Below are 24,910 nucleotides of genomic sequence, written 5' to 3' on the forward strand. Positions count from 1 at the left end.
TCTGCATCTGTTTTTTCCCCCCGACATTCTGGGCTCGCTCTGCTCCTTGTACATGATGAGCATTTTTACATGAACACATTGCTGCACTGAAACTGATGGCTAGCGTTTAGCGATCAAATTTGTTCCGCCAGCAGCGAGCCATATTTAAAGGTCGGCTTGACATTCAGATGCAGTTCTCTTTTAAAAACAGTTAAACAGCATGACAAGCTTTGCCTGCAGGCTGTTTAGATGTGCTGAAGGAAAAGCGGCCGCGTTTATAGCGCATGGTATGAATTTCCAATCCAGGACACGTTGCCTTGCTTTGCTTTTTTTTTTTATCTAAGATGAATATGTAGCACCTATTTAGTTAACCCTGCAGCTTTCACACACCAGTCGCTTGGCAGCAACACCCTGGTTGACGGTCTGCTGTCACTTAACACTCTTAATTTGTGTCATTTAATGAGGAGAAAAGGTCATTCAGGAGGATGGAAATTGAATCAGCTTTCTTGGGATATTAAAGCAAGCCATTACTTTACTTACATTCAAAAAGTGACATCTGCATCTTAAAGTATTACATATGCTTACCGAAGTATTATTTCTGTGTTAAAGCGGGATTGTCACCATAAAAATCAAATTTCAACAGCAACTGGTCTGAATGTATTAAGTGATAAAGATGCTAATCCTCCATTCAAAACTTTTTCTGCTGTTATGATTTGGAGTTATCACATAACTTAGGAGCACTGGCCCTTTCAAGTACAATTGCCAAACAGTTGCATGCTGGGGAATATTTTTTATCTATAATATATTCCTCCTCTTTCCTTCAGTTCCTTCTCCTTCTAATGACATAAGACAGTGCACTTCCTAGTATAGATCTCAGTGGGAGTGTCTGAAGACTCTGGGAGGAGGGCGGGTAATGAATACACAATTAGCAAGAGGAGAAATAAAATGAGGGAGGAAAAGTCAGGAGGTCAAAGGTAACAAAGATGGAAACTGCCTTGAATAGGATTGTTTGCTTTTTTCTTTTTAAAATGTACAGGAATCATAATGTGGACAGTGCAATACATATGTTATGTAAGTAGAACTAGTATTTATCTACTTATATATGTGTTTTTTTATTTCTAGGTTAGCATGGGTGTCACTTTTTCTTTAAGGCCTGTACATACACTAGATTTAAGTCGACAGAGATGGCATATAACCGCCTCTGTAACCGTCATGACCCGGCCAATAGCTTTGTTCTCGCCCCGCCCGCTGCATGACTACACACGTGTGCCGCTCTATTGGCCCTCCGCACACAGCTGGATCTATGATTTGGTAGAAGAATTCATCTGTTCATCTGTGTTGTAGGGAAGGGATGATAGCATGACTGGCCAAGATTTGAAGTGACTTGGACATTCATTTTAGTTACTAGTATATATTATCTTTATGGGTTTCATATCCCCAGCTTTTGAAAGCCCACCTAAGTTTTTCCATGGCAACCATGTTACTTTCTCCGGGACAACCAACTTCTCATATCTGTCCAACACAATAGAAACATTCCAGTCAGAGTCTGATTAGCCAAGAAAGGAGACCTAATTAAAACACACCAAATACACTCAAACATTGAGCAAGTTGTGACTACTTTTGAGAAGGCTTCCTATAAATGTAGCAGGTGGGGCTCTGTAGAGTATAGTGTCGCAGCAGTGAGCTTGAAAGACCATGGTTTGAAGCCACTTGGGAATTCACTTTAGTTATGTACCATCATTAAAGGCTTTATATCTTCAGCATCCTAAAGAAAGTTCAGCTAAGTTTCTCCATGACAACCACCTTAGTTTCTCCATGGCAACCAGTCTTATTATTTTTCCAATAAAGAAAAATGCCAGTGAGAATCTGATTGGTTGCCCTGGAGAACATGGTCAGTCATTCTTTTAGATGTTTTCGAGCCCAAGTCAAAACAAAACCAGAAGATCCACCATAAATGACTCAGTAACAAATATTGTGGATCATTGCTTACAGGTTAATAATGTCCGAGTTATGACTAAGTGACGATAAGTGAAGCGTGTCATTGAATGCGGCCGTGCTGATGTAAGATCTATGTTTATATACAGTGAGGGACAGGAGGAGAGTGCGATATTGACATTCTCCTTACTGCTGGGCAAATGTCACTTCTGGTATGGAGAAATTATTAATCAGCAGTCATAGGTTACAAGGACTTGTTATATTAGATGCTGCTAGGTGACATTTATATATTTATGATGGTGACATCCTGCATATAAGGTTAGGCAGAAGATGTGACAGAGAACTGGACAAATATAGGGCAGCGAAAGAGCCATACATAGAACAAGGCGGAGCACACACATAGTTGATTAGTGGCTTAGATATTTCCATATGTGTACACCGCTAGATCCATACTGACCCCGCACACTGAAAACATTTCATTGCCAAGCTTTTTGTGTAAAGCATTTTTATTGAGTTTTAGCGTAGAAAAAACAATACAAAAGAACATAAAACTTCGATGGTCTCCCCCCTTTAGCATGTTGGAGGAAAGTGTTTTGTACACACAGATAGGCACCCGGTATAACAAGTTAGAAGTCCTTACTGATGAAAAACAAGCAGATGCAGGGGCAAACCCAGGATTTTTCAAGGGGGGGATTCCTGAAAGGTCTCCCTCAGCCACGCACAATACAGTATAATAATATGGTAGGACATCATGCTGGGTACACATAATGCAATTTCCCGTCCGACTGAGCCAGGGGCATAACTAGAAATCACTGGGCCCCCTTGCAAAACTTTGGATGGGGCCCCCACCACCTGCACAGTGAATGGGGACTTTCTACAAATCTTTGTCTACAAAACTTTGTTTCAATATCAGTGGCTGAGCAGATGCAGTCATTAGAATAATTGTGCAGAAAGCTTTTTTTCTCCTTGCCCTTAGTTGTCAGTCTCTCAGGACGGGGCCCCCTGTGGCTTCTGGGCCCCCCTGCGGCTGCATCCCTTGCAGGGTCTATTGTTATGCCCCTGCGACTGGCAGGATCTGACAATTATTTCCTAAATGTTCATTCTGCTCCCGATCGACAACGGGATAGATCAGGAGCAGTTTAGATGCAGGTAATAATGAGGACTGCCGGCATTGGTAATGAAGGGGAAAGTGAAGCATTCAGACAGTAGGGCACAGGGCTGTGCTCATACCTGGCTCTGTTAAGTTCCCCAGAGCTGCTCCATGCTCTGTACACACGCTGCTGCTCCATGCTCTGTACACATGCTGCTGCTACATTCAAAGTCAACTGTAGCAGGGAAATAAAGTGGGCAGTGCTGTGAGCTGCAGAATGCCTGCAGATATTTTGGTGTCTCACTTGTGCCTGTCCCCAGACACTGCCCCTGGTCTGAGGGGGGATTCTGGGCAGCTGTAATCCCCCCGTGTTTGCCTATGCTATAACATACACTACTATCAGGAAGTGCAGTTTACTTAGAAGAGAGAGAAACCAGAATGAATACAGGAAATTACAATCCCGTTAAGCGTACCATCATGTCCTACACACAGTGGCATTTTGTGGTGGTTTTACTATACTCCAGTGTAGGTAATAATCCTGTTGATACTCAAACAGAGCCAGCCCGTGCCACACCCTCAGCCATACACAATAAAAATCCCACAGATCTTGCATGAGCAAATAGTCATTCGAGTGCGTTAATACTTGACGTTCACATGTCAATATGAAAAAAAAGACAACCAACAAATACTTATAGAATTTTTTAGTGGGTCCTCTACATTCATAGACGTTTTTGTACAGAGGCAAATCAGCATTTAGGCTTTCATCACATCTAAAATTGAAATCGCTGATGCCAGCGATTTTCAATTTTTTGGGGCATTTTTTTCCCCTCCCGGTGCTCCACTGCGCACTACGACTTTGTACAAAGCGCTTTTGTAAGCGCTTTTGCAGATCGATTCCGTTTTTTCACTTCCAGACGTCAGTCAGAAAATGAACTCTTTCACCCGGAAATGAATAAATACAATGGGCCTGATTCACAAAGCGGTGCAAAGTGTTTGCACGCGAGTGAAAACCCCTTTATCACGCCTAAACTCAGTTTAGGCACGATAAGAAGAAACTCGCGCGAATTTTCCACGCGCAAAGTTTTGTCCTATGGGACTTTGCGCACGCCCTATGGGACTTTGCGTGCGCACGTGCGTACGTACGCGCGGTAGCTTCGCGCGAGTTAGAGCACAAAGCGGTGATAACTTTGCTAGTGCAAAGGTTATCACGCCTAAAGTCTTTTAGGCGTGATAACTGAGTTATCACCGCTTTGTGAATCAGGCCCCATGTATTCATTCATAATAGCGTGAACGCAATCGCCGGATAAAGCAATTTGTGAGCGTTTTGCGCTTTTCCTATACCTTCCATTGTAGCAAAATCGCCCCGAAAATATTACATTCAGCGTTTTGCTGAGCGGAAAGTGGACGAAACGCGCTGAAAAGAACTGTTCCATAAGGAATCATTGCACTAGCGATTTCAGGGCGTATTTAAAAATTGCCAGTGCTAAAAAAAAAAATGCAAAACGCCCTAGGTGTTAACAAGCCCTTACAGAAGCTGTAAATTCAGCAAATATCGAGGCAGCTGCAACCAACTGCCACGTTTTTTACCGTTTTCTTTGAATTGTCTCTATTTTATCTGGCAAATGTCAAAACAGTTGTTTTCAGTACTGTATGAGTGAATGTTCAGGTGGGGTTTATTGGGAGACGGTGAGGAGGCCTCAGTTACTAAAGGATTGGTGTTAATGTTAGGAGTAGGTCAGACGTGCAGGTTAGTATAAGGTTTAGTCCCAGAGGTTACCATGTGGAGGAGTGGCTGAGGAGTCTATCATGGGAACACATATCTGCTTGGCACCAGTTTCCCAGCAATGTGTAACCTTAACACGGGATATATGTGTTGAAGTGTAACTTTCAGTAGAACAAACATTTTCTGCTGTAGACAGTAGACTAAACGCGGAGGTATCTAGTTTGCCTACAGCCACTTCCTGTTTACAACTGTTTCATTGTCTTCTCAAGGTATGGAATTTAATTTTTCCTTTCTGCAGAGAGAGAATTGATAAAAAGCCCATCTCTGTAACTAATAAATATTACTAATGCTCCAATGAAATCAGTGTGCAAAGAGAGAGAAAAAATGCACACAATCTTGCCAAGCTGATCAAGCATGCATTAGGGACACATGCAGTTACACATTTCTGAAATTAAAAAAAGTTGTTTTAACATCTATTAGTGGTACACACTGCTTTCATTTCTGTTTGCATGTCTTAAAGGACTACTCACTTTGCTTGCAGAAAAGCTGAGGTCTGAAAGTCCCAAACAAGCAAGCAAGCTTAAATTAATTTATAAATAATATATCTTGTAGTGTATATTGCTAAACTGTGGTCACTGAAGATTTATTTACAAAAGATGACTATAGGTGCCCATACACTTATAGCTTTGCAGCAGATTCGACCATCAGATACATTTCTGTCAGATGCCTATCCGGTTGAATCTGACAGAAATGTATCTGATGTGTGCCACACAGTAGGAATCAAATTTCGATCGAAAAGCAGTGTTGCACCTTTTGATCCAATGCAACCCTATGGGCCATCGATTGGCAGACAGATTTTCCGTCCGGACCGAATGATGAAATCATTCGAAATCGGACAGAAATCGATCGTTCTCCCGATCGATCATGCTTTCTGCTGCATCGAGTTCAAGCCGATTCGATCAAAACAGTCGAATCAGCCGTCGATCGATAGCTAAAATCGATCAATGTATGGGCCCCTTAAGACTGAAATTAGCATTACCTCCTGGCCTGCCTAATCAAATTCTTAAAACACTCCTAAACACAACTTAAACAACAACCAACACACAAGGACAAACAAAGGCATTGTTCTTATACTTGCCCAGTCTGTCAAAAGTCCAAAATTTGCTGCCTTTTGCTTATCCTCCCTTCTCCACAACTGAGCCATGCGTCTGTAAAGTACTTATGCTCCAAACTGTCACCCTAATGATTGGTTCACAAAGTGTCCCAGAATTCTGTTGGACAGAACTCACAGGAAGTACAATATTGGAGAAGAAAAGAGAAAGAGGAGATAGCAGATGGATGATTCCTGCTATGACTAGTTCTTGCCCAAAAAGAAAAGAAAAAGAAACCTTTTCCTGCTATTCTGCTGTAAACGCCCTGAACTCTTCAAGATTCAAACACTATGTGCAACATGATTCAAGCTCTTTTCAAATTTACCACGCACAAACAAAATGCTTCAAAACACGATTCACGAAAAATGGACTCACGATTTCTAGCAAATGATCACCAGAATATAAAAAAGCATTAAAACCATCCCCGCGGCAACCATCCATCTGAACTTGCCCTAACATTTGTCTTCTTACTATCTGAGATTTTCCTCTCGCAATAGCCTAGCTCAAAGCTATTGTCTGGCCTTAAGCCCCATACACATGCTCAACAGCGGTCTTTTAAGGCGCATACACACGCCGCACTTCTTTAAACGACAGGTCCGTCAGACCCTCCCGCGGTTCGGTCGTTCTGCTGACAGTTGCACGTGAGTACAAGCTGTTGGCAGACTGATGAGACTGTTGTTGACTTATCTGCCGAACGGATCAGGCAAAAACAGTCTTATCAGTCTGCTTGTACTTGAGTGCAACAGTCGGCAGAACGACCGCACCGCGGGAGGGTCTGACGGACCTGTCGTTTAAAGAAGTACGGCGTGTGTACGCGCCTTTATACAGCACAATTATCAAACAACTTTTGTTGTGAAACAACCAAACAAAGTTGCTTGCTATTGTTCACACAACTGATACGACTGATAAGATGTCAATCCAACTGTTGGACTCCAATCAGTTGTGTGAACAATAGCAAGCAACTTTTGTTGGTTGTTTCAACTTCATTCACAACAAAAGTTGTTTGATAATTGTGCTCCATAAAACACCACTGTTGAGCGTGTCTATGGGGCTTAAAACTCATCCCTGATGGAACTCAAACAATAACCAAACCTTGCAAACTAGCTATGTTAACAATAGAAGAGCAATTGCCCCCCAAAAAACAAATATAAAATTGACTCTACGCTATTCCCCATAGCCAGGCTGGGTAGGGAGTAGAGACGTATCTCATATAGACATACAGGCCCATGTGCAATTAACTTTTTCACCTGGATTTTCTACTAGATCATTTTTCATCTTATTTTTTTAAAATAATTTGTCAGCACTTTGCAATTGAAAAAGTACCAAAAAGTAGGTGAAAAAGTACTACTTAAATTATTGAGTGTTTTTCGCTTGCTGTGGGTTTAAAATGTGTTTAATTGACAGGCCTTTATTGAATTCACAATTTTTCCTAAATTTTCTCCTAGGTGATATTTTTACACCTTATCAATAAAATGCCTTTTAATGAGAACCCGAGGTGGGGATCTTAGAATTAAATCTATACACAGAGGCTGGGTCAGGCTATAGTGCCCAGCCTCTGCTGCTAGTTGAATCCCAGCTAAGTCCCCCTGCGCTCCGCTCTCCCCCATAAATTACAGCCGTGCTGGCGACACGCACCGTGTCGCAGCGGGCTGTATTTACCTCCCTAGTATCACTCACAGCGCTCGCACGCCTCCTGCAGAGCGCCGGTCCCTGCCCACGCCCCTTCCCTCGCCGCTGATTGGGGACCGGCGCTCTGCAGGAGGCGGGGGGAGTGGCGTGAGTGACATTAGCTAGGTAAACATTGCCCCATAGCACGGCTGTGATATATGGGCTAGAACGGAGAGCAGGGGGGACTTAGGGGGGATTGAAATTGCAACAGAGGCTGGGCACTATAGCCAGACCCAGCCTCTGTGTATAGATTTCATTCTAAGATCCCCACCTCGGGTTCTCTTTAAGCTACCAGTCGGTGAGAAAAGGCTCAAATAATGTTGACGGTACTTTTTAATCTACTTTTTTGGTACTTTTTTAATTGCAGGGTGATAAAAAGTTATCTTAAACAAAATATGAAAAATGATCTCCTAGAAGAAAACTCAGGAGGAAGAGTGAATTGAATAAGGGCCCCAGTGATTCACAGTGATCATCTAAAGCCTATATGGAGTTTTCTGGACTCATATTTGTAGTTCACAGCAAGATAAGAGCTATGAATGCCACCTGGTTGTAATTTCGTCATTTTAGTAAATCCTCAAAAAGCTTATCCTTCTTTTCTATTGGACAGAAGTTCTGTATTAAAAGGGAAACACTCCCAGCTGGCACTGTGCATTCATTTGAGCATTTGGTCTTCATTATTAAAATTGTCCAGGCTAACAAATGAAAGATTTATATTTGCTTTCTTAATTAGCTTTACTTACATTATATAAGGTCGACCGCAAGCTGATGTGAATGACTTCATGCTGATAACGCTTGCTGTGCAGCAGCTGTTGAATGTGCATTACTGTTCCAAATTGCAGATCCCGGTGCTTATAGTCCTCCCAACTATGGACCTCTGATATCGGATGCTATTATCCCCACTCAGGAGCTGGGAGACCGTGGAGGTGACTTACTAACAGACATGTGCAGCGAAGAGCATGAAGCTAAGCTGTGTTTACTTCAAACATCTGGGGAGGCTCAGGGGAGTTTAAGGCATCGATGAAAACCTGAAAGAACTTGTAAAGGCCTCTACAAACCTTATGCTGGGAATACACCGTTCGTTTTTGAGCCATTTAGATGGCTCGATAGATAATTTCTGACATGGCCGATCTCCCGCTCGATCGTTTCACCGCTCGATTTCTGATAGAAGTGAATGGAAAAAGATAAGAAAAACGAGCGGAAGATAGAATCGACTGCAGAATCAAGCGGCGAAACGATCAAATGGGAGACTCGAGCGGCAAAAACGAGCCGTGTATGCCCAGGTATAAGAGTGTTTGTCATGTAATATGTTCATTCGTTATCATTTTAGCTCAGCATGGGTACAGGTGATCCAAGATGTCTCCTAAAAGACATTGGTTGTCAAACCTGGTGGGAAACCTTGTTTGGCCACTAGTGTTATTCTCCGCTACTACTCATCTCACTTCTGTTTATCCTCCCTTCCCCTTCATGGGCAAAGAGTTACATTGAGTATGTTCAGTAGCCTGTCACCAAAACTGAAATTACCAATTTTTCCAGTCAACGAAAATCTAAGGTGTGATCCAGGCTAACCAATTTCCACTCTTTCCAAACGTTAAGCAATGCCTTTGACTGAAGAAAGCTTTTAAGTCTTTCAAGCAGACTGGTGTTTTATTTCTAGATTCATCCCCTTTCACCCCCCCCCCAAAAAAAATAAATAAATAAATAAACACCTACAGCCAGGTAATCCAGGGAAAGTTCCAGTATGATGTCATCCAACATCTCAGCCTGGCATCCTGCATCTTTACGTGGTGGGCTACTCTCTCTTGTATAGTGGGATGCAGTGCAGGTAGAGAAGAGGTGAGATGGGTCATAGTTGGCCTGTACATCACCCTCCTTCCCATACTAGGCCAGATGATGTGCAGTCAGGCTTATCGAATGATCATTCTGAAGTAAGTATGAGAGGGTTTTTTTTGGTGGTGTGTGTGTGGGGGGGGGAGGGGGGGTTCATTTGCAGGAGACATAAAAGTGGTGAGGAGTGGAGGAAGAGCTGAATTTTTGTTTTTTTATGCCCAGTTTTTGCCATTGTCTCTTTCATTTTGAATAGCATTGGTACAGTCTGTCAATTTGTTATGGTCATCTGTGTTCCACAGGTCAAAATATGAATTAAACAAAAATTCACAGAAACAGCAAATCAGACAGCAAACTAAAAGCAAAAACAGTCTAATCTTTTTCCATGTTATTCGTAAAACCTATACCTATAACAAATGTTTTGGCTTCAGCTGTGGTAAACCAACAAGTCCAGTAAAGATTTTTAGATCCCTGAAGTAGTCCAGTTTTAACTGGTTCTCTTTTTTGCCAAGCTGAGTATTCCAGTGAAATGCAGCCTTCATTTCTGAAGGCATAAAGTATCCCGCTCGTCTCTGTCTCAATCCTCTCATGAATAAGTATACTTTATTATATAGTTTGCTTTTCCCATTTGTATGCGCGGTACCACACTTTACAATGTGACTTAATTTTTTTAAACTTTCACAATATAGCGGAATAGACAGGCTCCCGGAACCAAAGGTTATCTGTGTCTCTTTATTACAAAATAAGCCTGGGAGAGACAGCCTTATGCTCCTGAGGGCTGAGCAAGCGTCGGCTGAATAGAGAACACATTCCCCTTTTCACGAGATGCGTCCTTGTTGTAATGGCTCTGCCTGTGAAATTAGATTCATTTGCATCTTGTTGTAGCTATTATTGTTCAATTGGATACTAAGGGGATTGTGTGGAATAATGAATGAGAGACCAGGAAATATATTATGAAGAAAAGCTTATTATGGAACTTAAGATACATCGGTTGATATTATATGCAAAAGGCGTCTCGCTAAACCTCAGAATTTATAGAATTCTTTATTTCTGACCAAACCACGGTGTAATTTTCTGTCTTTTTATAATATAAAATATTAATAGTAGATTTGTACCAAGAGATCTCCCGCTTCATTTTATAAAGAGTAGTGTTTTATTCATAATATAGGCAATACAAAAAAAAATACGTAAATGTTTGCAGTCAAGTAGATGTACCATTTTATATTATATTTGTATTTTGCATATTTTATATGGCAAACACATCTTATCTCATGATTTATTTCTGATCTTGTTAAATATCTACTTGGACTCTATTCATGTAGGCCTCTTGTGTTACCCTGTTTTACCGCAAAGTCATGCAACAGCAATGCAAGTGTATGGTGCCTTTTACACTTACTGCGTCGCATTGCTCCGGAAGCTTCCGAATCACCGCTGAGCCGAAGCAAAGTCTGCAGCGTGTTAACGTTTGACTTCTGCGGCGACGCAGTGGCAGCGGAAGTCATTGGAGTCAATGTACGACACAGGAATTTAATCAATGGGAGCGCGGTGGGGCGTGCATGCGTGGACAATGGGAATCTTAGTGCTGTAGGTTACCGGGCGGGGATGTGTGTGTGGGGGGGGGGGGCTTTCTGCCACAGGGTCATAGGTTTGTCATTTTTTTGCGTTGCAGTGGGATTGCAGTAGGTGCATCACATCCCACAGCAGCACAAAAAATAAATGTAAAACTGGCCTTAATGTTTCTTTTGAGATTTCTGCCATTAGGTAATTTTTCATGTTGTCTACATAATAATTTTTCAGCACTTAGCCATTGAAAAAAATACTAAAAAGTAGGTAAAGTAATATCAAACTACTTCAAACTCCTTTTTAATATCCTCTAGCTTGTTAGCAGCCTGAGATGAAAAAAAGGATACTTACCTCAGTAGAGGGAAATCTCCGGAAAGTCCAAAACCTTCCCAAAAAGCTTACACCAGGAGGCTTACACCGTTGCAGCCCTGGGTCACTCTCTAAGCATATCCTACAAGACCTCATCAGATATACTCTCATGGCCGCTCTTTGGTCTCTCTAAGAGTGCAACTGTACTATGCGGATCACCCGCTGGTTGTAGGTCGGGGGGCTGCCAGACACATACCGGCCTTTAGTCCGTGGCTTTCAGCTTTACATTGGAGATTGGTGAAAAGTTGACACTTCATAATGCAGTTAAACAAGAGCCTTGTCAAATATGAGTATAAGAATTCAGTACTGCTGAATACTTATTTTACAGCCCAGGCTAGTGTGTCCATCTCCCCTCCCCTTAGATTTTAAGGCTTTGGCAGGGTTCTCCTTTCCCTAGTGTATTCTACACGATTGTGTGCTCCTTTCCTATGACCACCTTGTACTTGTATTAAAATCACATGATCATGTATTTTATACTGTTTGCCTTGTATAACTTTGTCCCATGTCATATAACCTTGTTACGTTATGTCTGCTATCCTTTGTATCATTGCGTGTATTTATTGTCCAGCGCTGCGTAATATGTTGGCCTTTATTAATACAATAAATAATAATAAGTAGGTGCAGTGTCACGGCAGGTGCAGTTTCCAAGTTTAGTTTCATAATACTGTATTACAAATGCTTGTCTGTGGCTGGTTCATTGTAATGTTCTCCCCAGGGGGCTAATATGTTTGACATGGTGTTGCCTTTTTTACACGGCATGTCGCTGGAACTTGAGGCCCTTGTTTTGAGGCCCTCCTCATTGTGACCACATGGTCATGTTTGGCTGATGTCTACCTTTATGCAGATGGGGAACTCATCAAGTGTCCATTTGAATGAAATCAAGTAAGGTTTCACCTCTGGCCACTAAGTTGCTTTTTTTTCTCATTTAGCGTTTTGTCTTCGGAATCATAGGCAACACCATTCACATTGTATCTGCCTTTGCTTGCATTGAAGCCATTGTGAAGCTGAATGTAATTGCATCTGTTATATGAACTACAGAAGAGCCCGTCCTCTTTCAATGCATGTTGGTAAACCCGCTGTGCGATTCTCCCTTTCACCGTCCATTCAGAGTCAGGATCCTTTGTACCTTAACAGATGCATTGTAGGAGGACGAGAATAGGGAGAGAAGCTGCTATCTGAGATAAAATTTAACACTGTGTGTGCTCTGTGTCCTCCTTTTACAGCATTCCCCTGAACTGCTGGCCGTCGTCCGCCTCCCCTTCATCCATCCAAGTTACCTGCTCAATGTGGTTGACAATGAGGAGTTGATAAAGTCATCAGAGGCTTGTCGGGATTTAGTCAATGAAGCCAAGCGATATCACATGCTTCCTCACGCCCGCCAGGAAATGCAGACGCCAAGGACGAGGCCACGACTATCAGCAGGTAGGAGGAGCGGTGATTGCCGGGTTGGTTGGGCAAAACCAATAAAGAGAACCTAACAGGGGGAGCTCTCAGGTTACACAGATAATATAAACCTCAAACATTAGACATTTGGGAAGTTAAATTCAGTACTGCGCACTGTGTATAGTTTTTCAGTTCACTTTCAGCCAAAACTTTTATTTTACATTGAATGAATGGAAAAGAGTTAGGACTTAAGGTTGGTACACACAACCATTTTTAATTTGGCCACCCTCCATGTAGTATGAGGGGCAACAGATTATGAATACTATGAACAGATTGTGTAGGAAAGCTCTCATGCTACACGGAAGTGGTAAAATCAGCCAATCAGAATTGGTTGTGTGTACCAGGCTTTAGGGATATTACTGCAGTCTGTACATTTGTTTGCACAAAGAGGTGGCCAGATGAATTTAAAACTATGTCAAAAACAACTACCACTAATGTAATATATTAAAGATAGTTTATTTTGCACTGGCAACGCATTTCTTGGGTATACAGTATGCCCACTTCCTCAGGCCAATAGGAGTACCGAGAACTGTGTGCTTTACTTAGTGGGCCTGATCCAATTCCTCTTTTCTCCTGAGTTTTCTCCTAGGAGAAATGTTTCATCTTCTGTTTAAAATACATTTTCAGCACTCTGCAATTGAAAAAAATTCCAAAAAGTAGGAGAAAAGGTACTGTCCACATTTTTCTGAGTATTTGCTTGCTTGTTGGTGGCTTGAAAAGCTTTTGGGTGGTAAAATATCACTTAGGAGAAAAATTGAATTTGATAGAGCCCTGTATCTCTGATAAGAAATGTTTCTGTTATCTTCTTACCTTAAGCTGTTTGTGCCATGTTCTCCTAGAGTTTTACTTTCTTCATCAGATTTTTGAAGACTTTGGTAGAAAAAACTCATGGAGTTTTGTAGTGTTTTGAAGTCTTTTCTATGAAGAATTGGTATTTTTCTGTGACCTCGTACATAGAGAAGCCTTTTAGCTGGAGTGTTGAGAAGACCATGGGTTTAATCGATTTTGAGCTAGGAAGCCCTTTTGTTTTCCAATAACGCTTTGAGTTTCAACAGCAATTCTATGGATTATGGACGAGAACCCTCCAGAATTCTAATGTAACCATTAATGATGAGATTGTTAATATGAAAGTTGCTTTTAGGTTCAACGTATACAGTTTCTTGTATATGACCATGAGTCTAAATATAAGACGTACAGTCAGGACATCAAGACCCTATTTGGGAATCTGTTTTATGGCCCCTCACCAGTCACTTTTATTAAACCATTGTGCCGAGTATCAATTATTTGGGGGAAGAATTGATAGACCTCAATGCTCTAGACCAGGCATGGGCGAACTTGGCCCTCCAGCTGTTAAGGAACTACAAGTCCCACAATGCATTGCAGGAGTCTTACAGCCACAGTCATGACTCATAAAGGCAAATGCATTGTGCCTGCTCTAGACCCTAGGTTCTCAACTTTTGTTACACTTATGATAGTGTCAGGGGTACTCGTACTGTCATAATCAATTAATCATGGTAAGAATTGGGTTCTAACAAATGATAAATCACATACAAACAAACCTAAACAAGTATTTATAGTCAATCAATAGCATTAAGAGATGTTTGAAAATCACACAGTTATGAAGTATTCCTAACTTAATTACTGCATGCATCAAAGGGTACTTGAGATGATGTTACACATAGCAGGGAGTACTTGACTAGCTGAAGCATTAAAGGGGCACTACGGCGAAAAATTGTAAAATTTTAAATGTGTGCAAACATAAACAAATTAGAAGTACATTTTTTCCAGAGTAAAATGAGCCATAAATTACTTTTCTCCTATGTTGTTGAAACTTTTTGTCTATGTTTGCACAGATTTTAAATTTTAAAATTTTTCGCCGTAGTGCCTCTTTAATAAAGCAGGTACATGCTTTAATAATGTTGAAAAACACTGGCCTAGACAAAACCATTCATTACACATCTGACAATATTTCTATATTATCCCCAAATCACAATCTTGGAATCCTGTATATGTTAGACCAGGCTTTCTCAACCAGGGTTCCCTGGAAGCCCAGGATTCCTTGAGGACTTTGCAGGGGTTCACTCTCCACCTGGATTTCAGCAATTATAGCTTTCTTTATTTACAGTAGCATAGCATGAAAGTCTCAAACTTAGTGGCATAACTATAGCGAAAATGGAGGCTCAGCTCCTCCCCTGCTGCAGAGTAGTGCAGTAAGAGCAATTTAAAGGATACCTGAAGTGACATGTGACATGATGATAGACATGTGTATGTACAGTGCCTAGCACACAAATAACTATGTTGTGTTCCTTTCTTTCTTTCTTTGGCTGAAAGAGTTAAATATCAGGTATGTAAGTGGCTGACTCAGTCCTGATTCAGACAGGAAGTGACTACAGTGTGACCCTCACTGATAAGAAATTCCAACTATAAAACACTTTCCTAGCAAAAAATGGCTTCTGAGAGCAAGAAAGAGATAAAAAGGGGAATTTCTTATCACTGATCTGGCCATCTAAGCATATAAAGTCAGTTACTTCAGAAGTGATGCTTTCCAAGGAGTAGAGTGAACCTGAAGAGACTAAAGAGAGGGATATGGAGGCTGCCACATTTATCTCCTTTTAAACAGTACCAGTTGCCTGGCATCCTGCTGATCTTCTGGCATCCATAGTGTCACACACCTGAAACTAGCCCACAACTGATCCAATCAGACTTGAGTCAGAGCACCTGATTTGCATGCTTGTTCAGGGTCTATGGCTAAAAATAATAAAGACTCAGAATTAGGTGGACAACCAGGCAACTTGCATTGTTTAAAAGGAAATAACATTGGCAGCCTTCATCAATATCACTTTCACCTTGGGTTCCCTTTAAACAAAAACTGTTTATTGACTCATGACTTATGAGTGATTGGTTGCATTGATCCATTTCCCTCTGAACCTGACTTTGGATGGTCTTTAATACCCAGGCTGCTAGGGTCTAGAGATCTGCTCATCAATGTCTTCTCTTCCAATCTCGTTCCCACAGGGGTGGCAGAAGTAATTGTCCTGGTCGGTGGTCGACAGATGATCGGAATGAACCAGAGAACACTAACAGCTGTCACTTGTTTAAATCCACAAATCAACAAATGGTACCCACTGGCCAGCCTTCCTTTCTACGACCGAGAGTTCTTCAGTGTGGTCAGTGCTGGCGACAACATCTACCTATCAGGTACTTACACATCTCTTCCCAATGGTTCCACAAAACATGCAGTAAATTATAGGCTGGTATGCCCAATGGAGCAAGAGAAAAAGTATTAACATGAGTTCTGGGTCACCATGAGCTTGCTGGTTAGTCTGTACCTCTATGTGTTACAAACCCTACTCCATAGAGCCAAATTATTCCATGCCATGCGCTGATGAGGATCAAACAATCTGAAACAGTCTGTATGCATGTTGGATTATTATGGCTCTGTACAAATTAACAAGCTGACACATTATTGCATTCCAGCGGTTCTGGAGGTGTGTTTAGCTTCTAGGGGTAACAATGGTTCATTTGCATATATTCAGCAGTGATGCACTGGGAGACATCTCAAGCTCACTCCAACCGGAATTATCGCAAATTCTTTCTGTTTTAAGAAAGCAAACTTTTTTTTGTTTTTGTATTTTAGTAAGGGGGCTTTTAAGGACCATTGTAGCCACTTACACACTCCAATGAGTTCTGGTTCACCATGAGCTTGCTGGTTAGTCTGTAACATTAAAAAAAAAAAAAAAAAAAAAATATATATATATATATATATATATATATATATATATATATATATATATATATATATATATATATATATATATATTTGATGCAGCTGTACACTTTTTAAAATTACATTATTGAAGAATTCCAACCAACCCCAGGTCCAGTTTGGAAGGAAGTGGGTGGGGACTTTTAATGTATACAACATATACCTCTGCTCCAGCACTCAGTTAGTCTTTGTCTGAAATCTAGGGTTATTTTGTCCTCAGTTACTCTCAGCTCATTCAATTTTAATTGGCCAATCACTGGCCAATTTTACCACCTCCGTGTAGTATGAGGGCCAACAGATTTTCAATATTATGAACAGACTGTGTCGGTAAACGCTCACACTACATGGAATTGGTAAGACTGGCCAATCAGGGCTGTGGAGTCGGTACAAAAATCATCCAACTCTGACTCCAACTCCGACTCCTCAGTTTATGAAACCTCCAACTCCAGGTACCCAAAACTGCTCCGACTCCACAACTCTGACTCCATAGTCTAATACTTGCCAGGGCTGTGGAGTTGATACAAAAATCATCCTACTCTGACTCCTCAGTTTTACGAAACCTCCAACTCTGGGTACCTAAAATTGCTCCGACTCCACAACTCTGACTCCACAGCCCTGATCAAAACTGAAGGTGTGTACCAGGCTTTAGGGTGCATACACACATACAATGTTGATTGGCCAGTGATTGCTCATATAGAATGAGGGCCAACAGATATTGAATACACTTACCAAGGTCTCACTTACCAAGAAAGGTTAGATAAACTGGGTTTATTTAGTCTAGAGAAAAGACGCCTTAGAGGGGATCTAATTAATATGTATAAATACATCAGAGGGCAATATAATAGCTTGGCGGATGAGCTTTTTGTCCCTAGGCCTTCTCAAAAGATTAGAGGACATGATCTGCGCATGGAGGAAAAACGTTTTAGCCATTTATTTAGGAAAGGGTTCTTTACAGTAAGAGTGATTAAGATGTGGAATGTATTGCCACAGGAAGTAGTTATGGCAAATTTAGATGCTTTCCTTGCGTTGAAAGACATCAATGGCTACAATTACTAGGTAATGCCTAATGATGTTGATCCAGGGAATTTATCTGATTGCCATCTGGAGTCGGGAAAGAATTTTTTCCCTTTTGGGGCTAATTGGACAATGCCTTGTGCAGGTTTTTTCACCTTCCTCTGGATCAACAGGGATATGTGAGGGAGCAGGCTGGTGTTGTACTTTGTTCTCTGGTTGAACTTGGTGGACGTATGTCTTTTTTCAACTAAAAAAAAAAATAATAACTATGTAGCAGTATGAAGAAATTGTGTAGGTAAGCTGTCATACTACATGGAAGTGGTCAAATGGGCCAATCAAAATTATATATGTGTACACACCACTACAGGAGAATTTCCAAGAGGAAAGGAAAGGCCGGTCCTAACTCTGGAGGATCACCGCTCGCTACTCTATTAGTGTCACTATGGTGATGAACGTTACGTTGTGTGTTACTATGTAGCAAGGCATGTATTATCCTGGTAGGCGCATGGCATAAATAGAGTAACGGGTGGTGCTCCCCTGGCGCTGGCACTAGTAACATTTTACCGGCCTTTCATGCGTCAGGAGAGATAATTCATAAGATAACGTTTTGTAAATCAACCCCATAGTGATACAGCAGAATCTTTCCTTTAGGGTTGGGTATTGCAAAATCTGCACTCTAGGGCGCAACATCCTCAGAGCATTCTGTTGATCTGCCAATGGAAAGTGATATGAGGTTACTGTATTCTGTCCTGAATCTGTAACATTTCATTAGACATTACTTTTTGGTAAATAAGCCCCGTAAAAAAAACAAAGGAAACTTTCGTATTTGTCTTCTGGGCAATCAATCCCTTCTTTGGATGAACCAGCTTTTAAATCTTCATTTTCTCTATGCTGGTCAGTGAAGAGCAAGGTACAGATGGTATTGAATTGAGCCTGTTTTAGAATCAGCCATCAGGCTGGGGAGACAGCCATTTTAATTTGCTATGTATTCTGAGTGCCATTAGTCTACTGGAGTCAGTCCATTCACATCTCTTCATTCTGAAGCGTGCCAATGCACAGAGCAGAGTAAGCTGTGGCTCTGGCATTCCATACCTCCAGCTTGCCTGCAGATGACCAGTGAGAGCTGCACAAAAGGCAGCTACCTCGCCGCCCATGGCACAACTCCCAGAATGCCTTGCCAGTCAGCTGATGAATACACAAGTTTGAGGAGCTTTGTCCCAAAGTTTCCATGGAACGGCAAGTTTCAATATGGCCTCTCTCAGATAATCAGTACGTTTAGTTGGAAGGCTCAGTGGTCCTGTTGCCAGAGAACTGCAAGATGTCTTTCAAGCCAAATTGCTACTTAGCAAGAGAGCTAAGATGCTGCAGACTTCATATCTTTGAGCAGCTAGAAGGCTAGGATTTAAAGCCAACCTGAGCTGAAAATAAACTTGGGCGATAATTCGTTCATGGTATGCATAGTAGTAATGGTAAGTAGAACTTCCCTAGAGTCTCATAACTTTTTTTTCAATTTCAGAGGTTACATGTTACATTTGAAGTATACATACCGTATTTCTTTAATTATGGCTTAACATCTATTACAGTATACAGAAAAAGATCATTTAAAAAAAACACAATCCAGAAAATTGTGAAATTTAAAATACATACTTATAAAATATACATTTCTCCCAGAGTAAAATGCACTATAAATTTTTTTTTGAAAATTCTCTCTATTCATTTTTTCACTTTAAACAAAGAAGTTACAACAAAGTAACAAAAAGTACTACATTACCTAATCTCCATACACACACAGGTGAGGAGAGTTAGGAAAAGAAACATTACAAAAACAACAGAACAATTACATGTCGTATAGTATTGCAGTAACAGGTTATAGTATTGCAGTAACAGGTTATAGTATTGCAGTAACAGGCAGGGCCGGGCCGAGGCATAGGCTGGAGAGGCTCCAGCCTCAGGGCGCAGTGTAGGAGGGGGCGCAGAATTCATTCAGCTGTCATTCCCAATTGTGTTTGAAGCAGAAAGAAATAAGAAAAGGGGATACATGGCAGTGACTGCAAGCCAGATAACTAGATATTAAGGTATTGGGGAGGTTGTGGGCCCTGTGGCGTCTCTTAGTCTAATAGCAATCAGTGTGTGATGGCTGGGGTGGCAGGAATGGAGGGGCGCACTTTGGTGTCTCAGCCTTGGGTGCTGGAGGACCTTGTCCCGGCTCTGACATGTTATAGTATTGCAGTAACAGGTTATAGTATTGCAGTAACTGGTTATAGTATTGCAGTAACTGGTTATAGTATTGCAGTAACAGGTTATAGCATTGCAGTAACAGGTTATAGCATTGCAGTAACAGGTTATAGCATTGCAGTAACAGGTTATAGTATTGCAGTAGCAGGTTATAGTATTGCAGTAACAGGTTATAGTATTGCAGTAACAGGTTATAGTATTGCAGTAGCAGGTTATAGTATTGCAGTAACAGGTTATAGTATTGCAGTAGCAGGTTATAGTATTGCAGTAGCAGGTTATACTTTTATATAACAAGGTGTGCGAGTATCCGGGACCCATCCATACCATTTATTGTGTAGTATCTTGAGCTAACTATTATCTCAAGTTATCAAATATAGAATTGATCTTGATGCAGGTAAATACATATACTCAGAGGAAAAGAGATGGAGGAATATCAGTTTCAATAATCCCTGTAGACCAGCTTTAATCGCGTTTTAGGCTATCAATACATTGGAAACTGTGACGTATCTTTATTAGAGGTAAAATGCACTATAAATTAAATTAAATGATCCATAGAATGATGTCAGCCAATCTCCCTACTTGTTTGCACACTATTTTGGCAGTTGGGCTGAACAAGTACAGCTTAGTAAGTGTTTTTAGTAAATAAAGAAATAACTGAGAATCCCCCATGAGGAGATGAACTAGTCCAAAACCTGACTAACTACTGTAAGTGACGGCCTCAAAGGGAAAAAAAAGTAGTAGTTTAAAGTGCATTTACGCTACATTTAAATGTATGTTTTCTAAATCTTACAATCTTTCATGATCATTGTCCTTTAAGATGCATAAAGTACTTTTTTTCCAATTAAAAAACACCAGAGTAATGATAGGTTATACAGAATTAAAGTGGACCCAAATTAAAAATACAAAATTTCAGAAATAAAATCTATTTTCTAAATTATAATAATACATAGCAGCCTTTCTTCAGCTGCATGATGACAAATATAAAATATTTTACATTTATTGGAGGAACCCCTCCCTTCCTTTCATATTGCCGGGACAGAATCTGGCAGACTGGTGGAGGAGATTAAAAAAGAAAAAAAAACACAGGCTGCTACTGATGATATCACAGGGGAGGTGATCTCAGCTTGTGTGAGATTTCACTTGGACGACGCCCATGTGAGGGAGGGTAGCTGATGACAAACACACCCATGATCTAAAACCTCCTACTAATCTCAGAAGTAATGGCTGCCACCTGTATAACCCTGGTTATGAAAAGAGAAGGGTGAAAAGCATGCACTGAAATGCTCGTAGGCTGGAAGGAGTGTTTATTTATTTTTGTATGTATCAGAGTGGTGCAACTAAATACTTTGAATTAAAAAAATGTTTGGTTTGGGTCCACTTTAAGGGTCTTCCAAGATGGAAAAATAATGCCTGATCTCAGGTGTTTTATTTATTTATTTATTTTGTTTCAGAATGTTTGCAGCTATCTGCCTACATCTGTGTATGCTTTTGTGTGTCTGTTGGCTAATTAAATCACATTACTCTGGTTTCCTAATGAGGAGCTGCCCACACCAATTTGGTACATTAGAGGCGGCTCAGACAGCGAGGAAGCATTTGCAAAATGAGAAATGCTAATTAGCACCGCAGGACTCAGAGCTAGCATGAGAAAGTTTGAGGCACTTCTTCTCAGTAGCTCAGTGTCAGAGGCAGACATGACTAGCTGCACGCAGGCTGCGCTCAGGGATCCCGCGCTCTGCTTCCCAAGTACCCAATTCATAGATGAAGCAACAGAATAACACTCTCTTATGTATCACAGGCACTACATTTACATCTAGATCACACGTTCTCAGCCAGTGGTAGATACCGTAATGCCCAAGGGGCACTTCTGCCATCTTCTGGGAGCGCTGCTGCTGCTGGAGGAAATTCATTATGAAAACAGGAAGTTTTAGAAATTGATATTTCAGATATGAAATATCTCATCAAGGATATTTCAGAGTAACGGCAATCCCAGAAATCAGGCAAAACTGCTTTCAGTGTATCTAGGCTGGAATTCATTAGCCTGTTATGTTTCCTGATAGATCCTGCAATTGTCTATGGAGATTTTCAACTACTCCAGTCATGATATGTCCAAAGAAAGAGATGAGTTTCAGCTGAACAACTTATAATCAGAAAGGAGACCGGAAAGGATGTTTGGTGTCCGCACTGAACATATCTTTATTGTAAACAATATTAAAATATAAAAACACATACATAGCAGCTGTACATATACCCTGTTCCCCTAATAATAAGACTTACCCTGAAAATATACCCTAGTATGACTTTTCAGAATTTTTTACGGAAACTTAAAGTTTAAGTGACACTGAAGCGAAAAAAAAACCTCATGATATAATGACTTGGTTGTGTAGAACATTAGTAGCAAAAAAAAATAGTGTCATATTTTTATTTTCAGGTATATAGCTTTTTTATAACATTGCATTATTCTCTAATAATTGCAGTTTCCACACTACACTCAGCATTTTAAATGATTTCACAGAGCAGACTATGACCCTTTGAACTCTTTTTCTGCAGAAAAAAACATAAACAAAGAAGAAACCATGAGAGTTGAGTTAAGAGCTTCAAAAGACAGTGCTGTCCACAACTTTATAAAGTCGCAGAGCTCACAGAAGCTCTTTTGTATAGATAACATCTGAAGTTTCTTCACTCTTCCTGTACTGGAAACAATAGGAGACTCACATCTGTGCTAACAGTGTTTTATTTCTTAGCAGTACTACACATACAAATCATTATATCATAAGTTTATTTTCACTTCACAATCCCTTAAAAAAAATGCCCATTTACTTACCTGGGGGCTTCTTCCAGCCCCCTGCAGGAGGAAGTATCACAGCTAAATGGAATGTACCCTGTCCTGCTGTCCGGTGCTGAAATGGTGCTGAATGCGGCTGTTCAGGTCCTGAACCACATGCTTTTGGATTTGAACACCAACATAGTGCCAGCAGGAGACATAGACTTGAGGAGAGATCCTTGATGATTGGAGCAGGTTGAGGGGGGGGTGATTTCTGGGACTTCATCTCCACAACATGAACAGATGTGTACTTCTGCATCATATAGACAATTGCAAATTACACTTCTAATGAGATCATATATATTACAAAACTAACTAAGGCTAGGTTTCCACTTGTGCGTTTGGTGTCAGATTTTTCTCTCAGAAAATTTGCATTGATTTGGCAACTAATGTTAGTTATGGGGCTATTTCTATTCAATGTAAATTTTTGTATGCGTTCGTACGCGTGAAAAAATCTGAGGTCCTGCATCATTTTTTTGGACATTGCGTACAATTCGCGTACAATATTTTGCATAGGCAATGCAAATTTTCACATTATTTGCGCGAAAATTCGCATTAGATCCATGGTTACAGGAAGTTTTCAGCAGTCATGACTAAGCTGTTACTAGGCAGATTATGTTATATATAACTAATGCAAATTTCCACGTACGAAAATTGACATAAAACGCATAAAAATTAGTATGCAAATTTTCACCAAGCAGAAAAATCTTACACGATTTTTTGCAGGCGAAAATGTCACACTACAGTGGAAACGTAGCCTAAGGCAGATTGTCACCTCTTCCCTTTCCATCTTTATTCCAGGGGGCATGGAAAACGGAGTGGCCCTTGCGGATGTCTGGTGCTACATGTCTTTACTTGACAACTGGAATCTGGTGTCCAGGATGATTGTTCCAAGGTGTCGGCATAACAGTCTAGTCTACGACGGAAAAATCTACACCATAGGTGGACTCGGAGTAGCTGGCAATGTTGACCATGTTGAAAGGTAAGCTGTGCTTACTAAAGCTGTACTTGTTATACGCGAGTCAGAAAGTGGCATTTTACTCCATCCACTTATACTGTATAATCCTAACTTCTACTGGATATTCAGCCAAACCTTTTTCCTTTGAAGATACCCTTACACCTCTCAATCCGCCACCAATCCGACCATCAGATAGATCCCTCTCTGACTGAATCTGATCAGAGAGGGATCTATTGCCTGCCCACACACTGCAGACAGATTTCCAATAGATTTCATCACAATAGGATATTGCCCTAGCGCAGCTGCTTCAGCTTGCACAAAAACCACAAGGACAATGTATTTTGAGGATACAGAAACAGTAGGAGGCGCCCTTGTGTTTGGATGTGCTTTCAAGATATATCCGTATATATTTTTTTATAACGATGGTTCGCCTACCTTATATAGGGAGACTTCCAATTTTGTAAAAGATATAATTGTTTTATTGGTAACAAGCACTTCAGACAACGCATTTTGCGGCTCAAACCGCTTCCTCAGGTCAAATAGGCTGCTTATTGCAGATGCCTGAGAGTCTCTTGGCGCCCAGAATCACAGGCACCTGCAATAAGCACATGCACGACTGAGTGGTTGCCTCTTTGAGCAACCTTCTCTTGTGAGTAGTATTACTCTTACTTTTAGACCAGTTATCCTGAGATAATACACCATAAGGGCTCCCGGTGTCCCTGTGGTTTTTTTTCTTTACGTTTACACAGCTCCCAAATGTGTTTCGAGGGGCTGCCTGATTTCTTTAGGTCAATGTCAGTAAAGTGCTAATAGCTGAGGTTTGTCTGGCTCTACACCCTTATGTTGTCCCTTTACTGTCATTGACCTGAAGACAGCCTTACGAAACACGTTATTTATAGTTTTTGTTATTTTACTGCAAAAGCAATATTAGGAGTGTGACCATTTGAGTCCCTAGGATGTGGGATCCATACCAGACTGGAGCCTGATTGTCCTCCAGAGGCTTGAATTGGTGGTTGCATCCCTTGCAACTGGACTTCTAAGTGTATATATTTTCCTTCAATAAATTGATTGGTGTACAAACATACCACCTGGTCATTGCTTATTTTTTTTGGTGATTGGTGAAGATCATCTGGTTCTGATCTATCTGGATGATTAGTCAATATTAACAGTACATCCAAGCAGGGTAGACAGAGTATCGGCTTCTTGGGTGAAATGTGTATGTCACTCCAGTACAGCTGGCTTCTCCTCCTCTCTGGATTCAGCTGCTGGGTAGATCATTCGGGTGTGACCATATGACTCACAAAGTAGCACCCCATCTCAATTGGCAGGAAATATCATAGCGCACTCTAGAAGTCTTACCCCTGTATGGAG

The 24,910-nt window shown here is 40.9% G+C and overlaps 1 protein-coding gene across 10 annotated transcripts in view; it reads left to right on the plus strand.

The window, feature by feature from the left end:
* Positions 1–24,910, plus strand: part of KLHL29 (kelch like family member 29) — a 1,379,660-nt gene that overhangs the window by 1,213,887 nt on the left and 140,863 nt on the right. For all 10 annotated transcript variants that reach the window (XM_068280223.1, XM_068280220.1, XM_068280224.1 and 7 more), the window contains 3 exons: positions 12,526–12,724; positions 15,761–15,943; positions 23,383–23,563. In XM_068280223.1, the coding sequence (XP_068136324.1) occupies positions 12,526–12,724; positions 15,761–15,943; positions 23,383–23,563 (563 nt within the window). The remainder of the gene's footprint in view (positions 1–12,525; positions 12,725–15,760; positions 15,944–23,382; positions 23,564–24,910) is intronic.

Source organism: Hyperolius riggenbachi, chromosome 4, assembly GCF_040937935.1.
Source record: "Hyperolius riggenbachi isolate aHypRig1 chromosome 4, aHypRig1.pri, whole genome shotgun sequence".
Taxonomy (NCBI): domain Eukaryota; kingdom Metazoa; phylum Chordata; class Amphibia; order Anura; family Hyperoliidae; genus Hyperolius; species Hyperolius riggenbachi.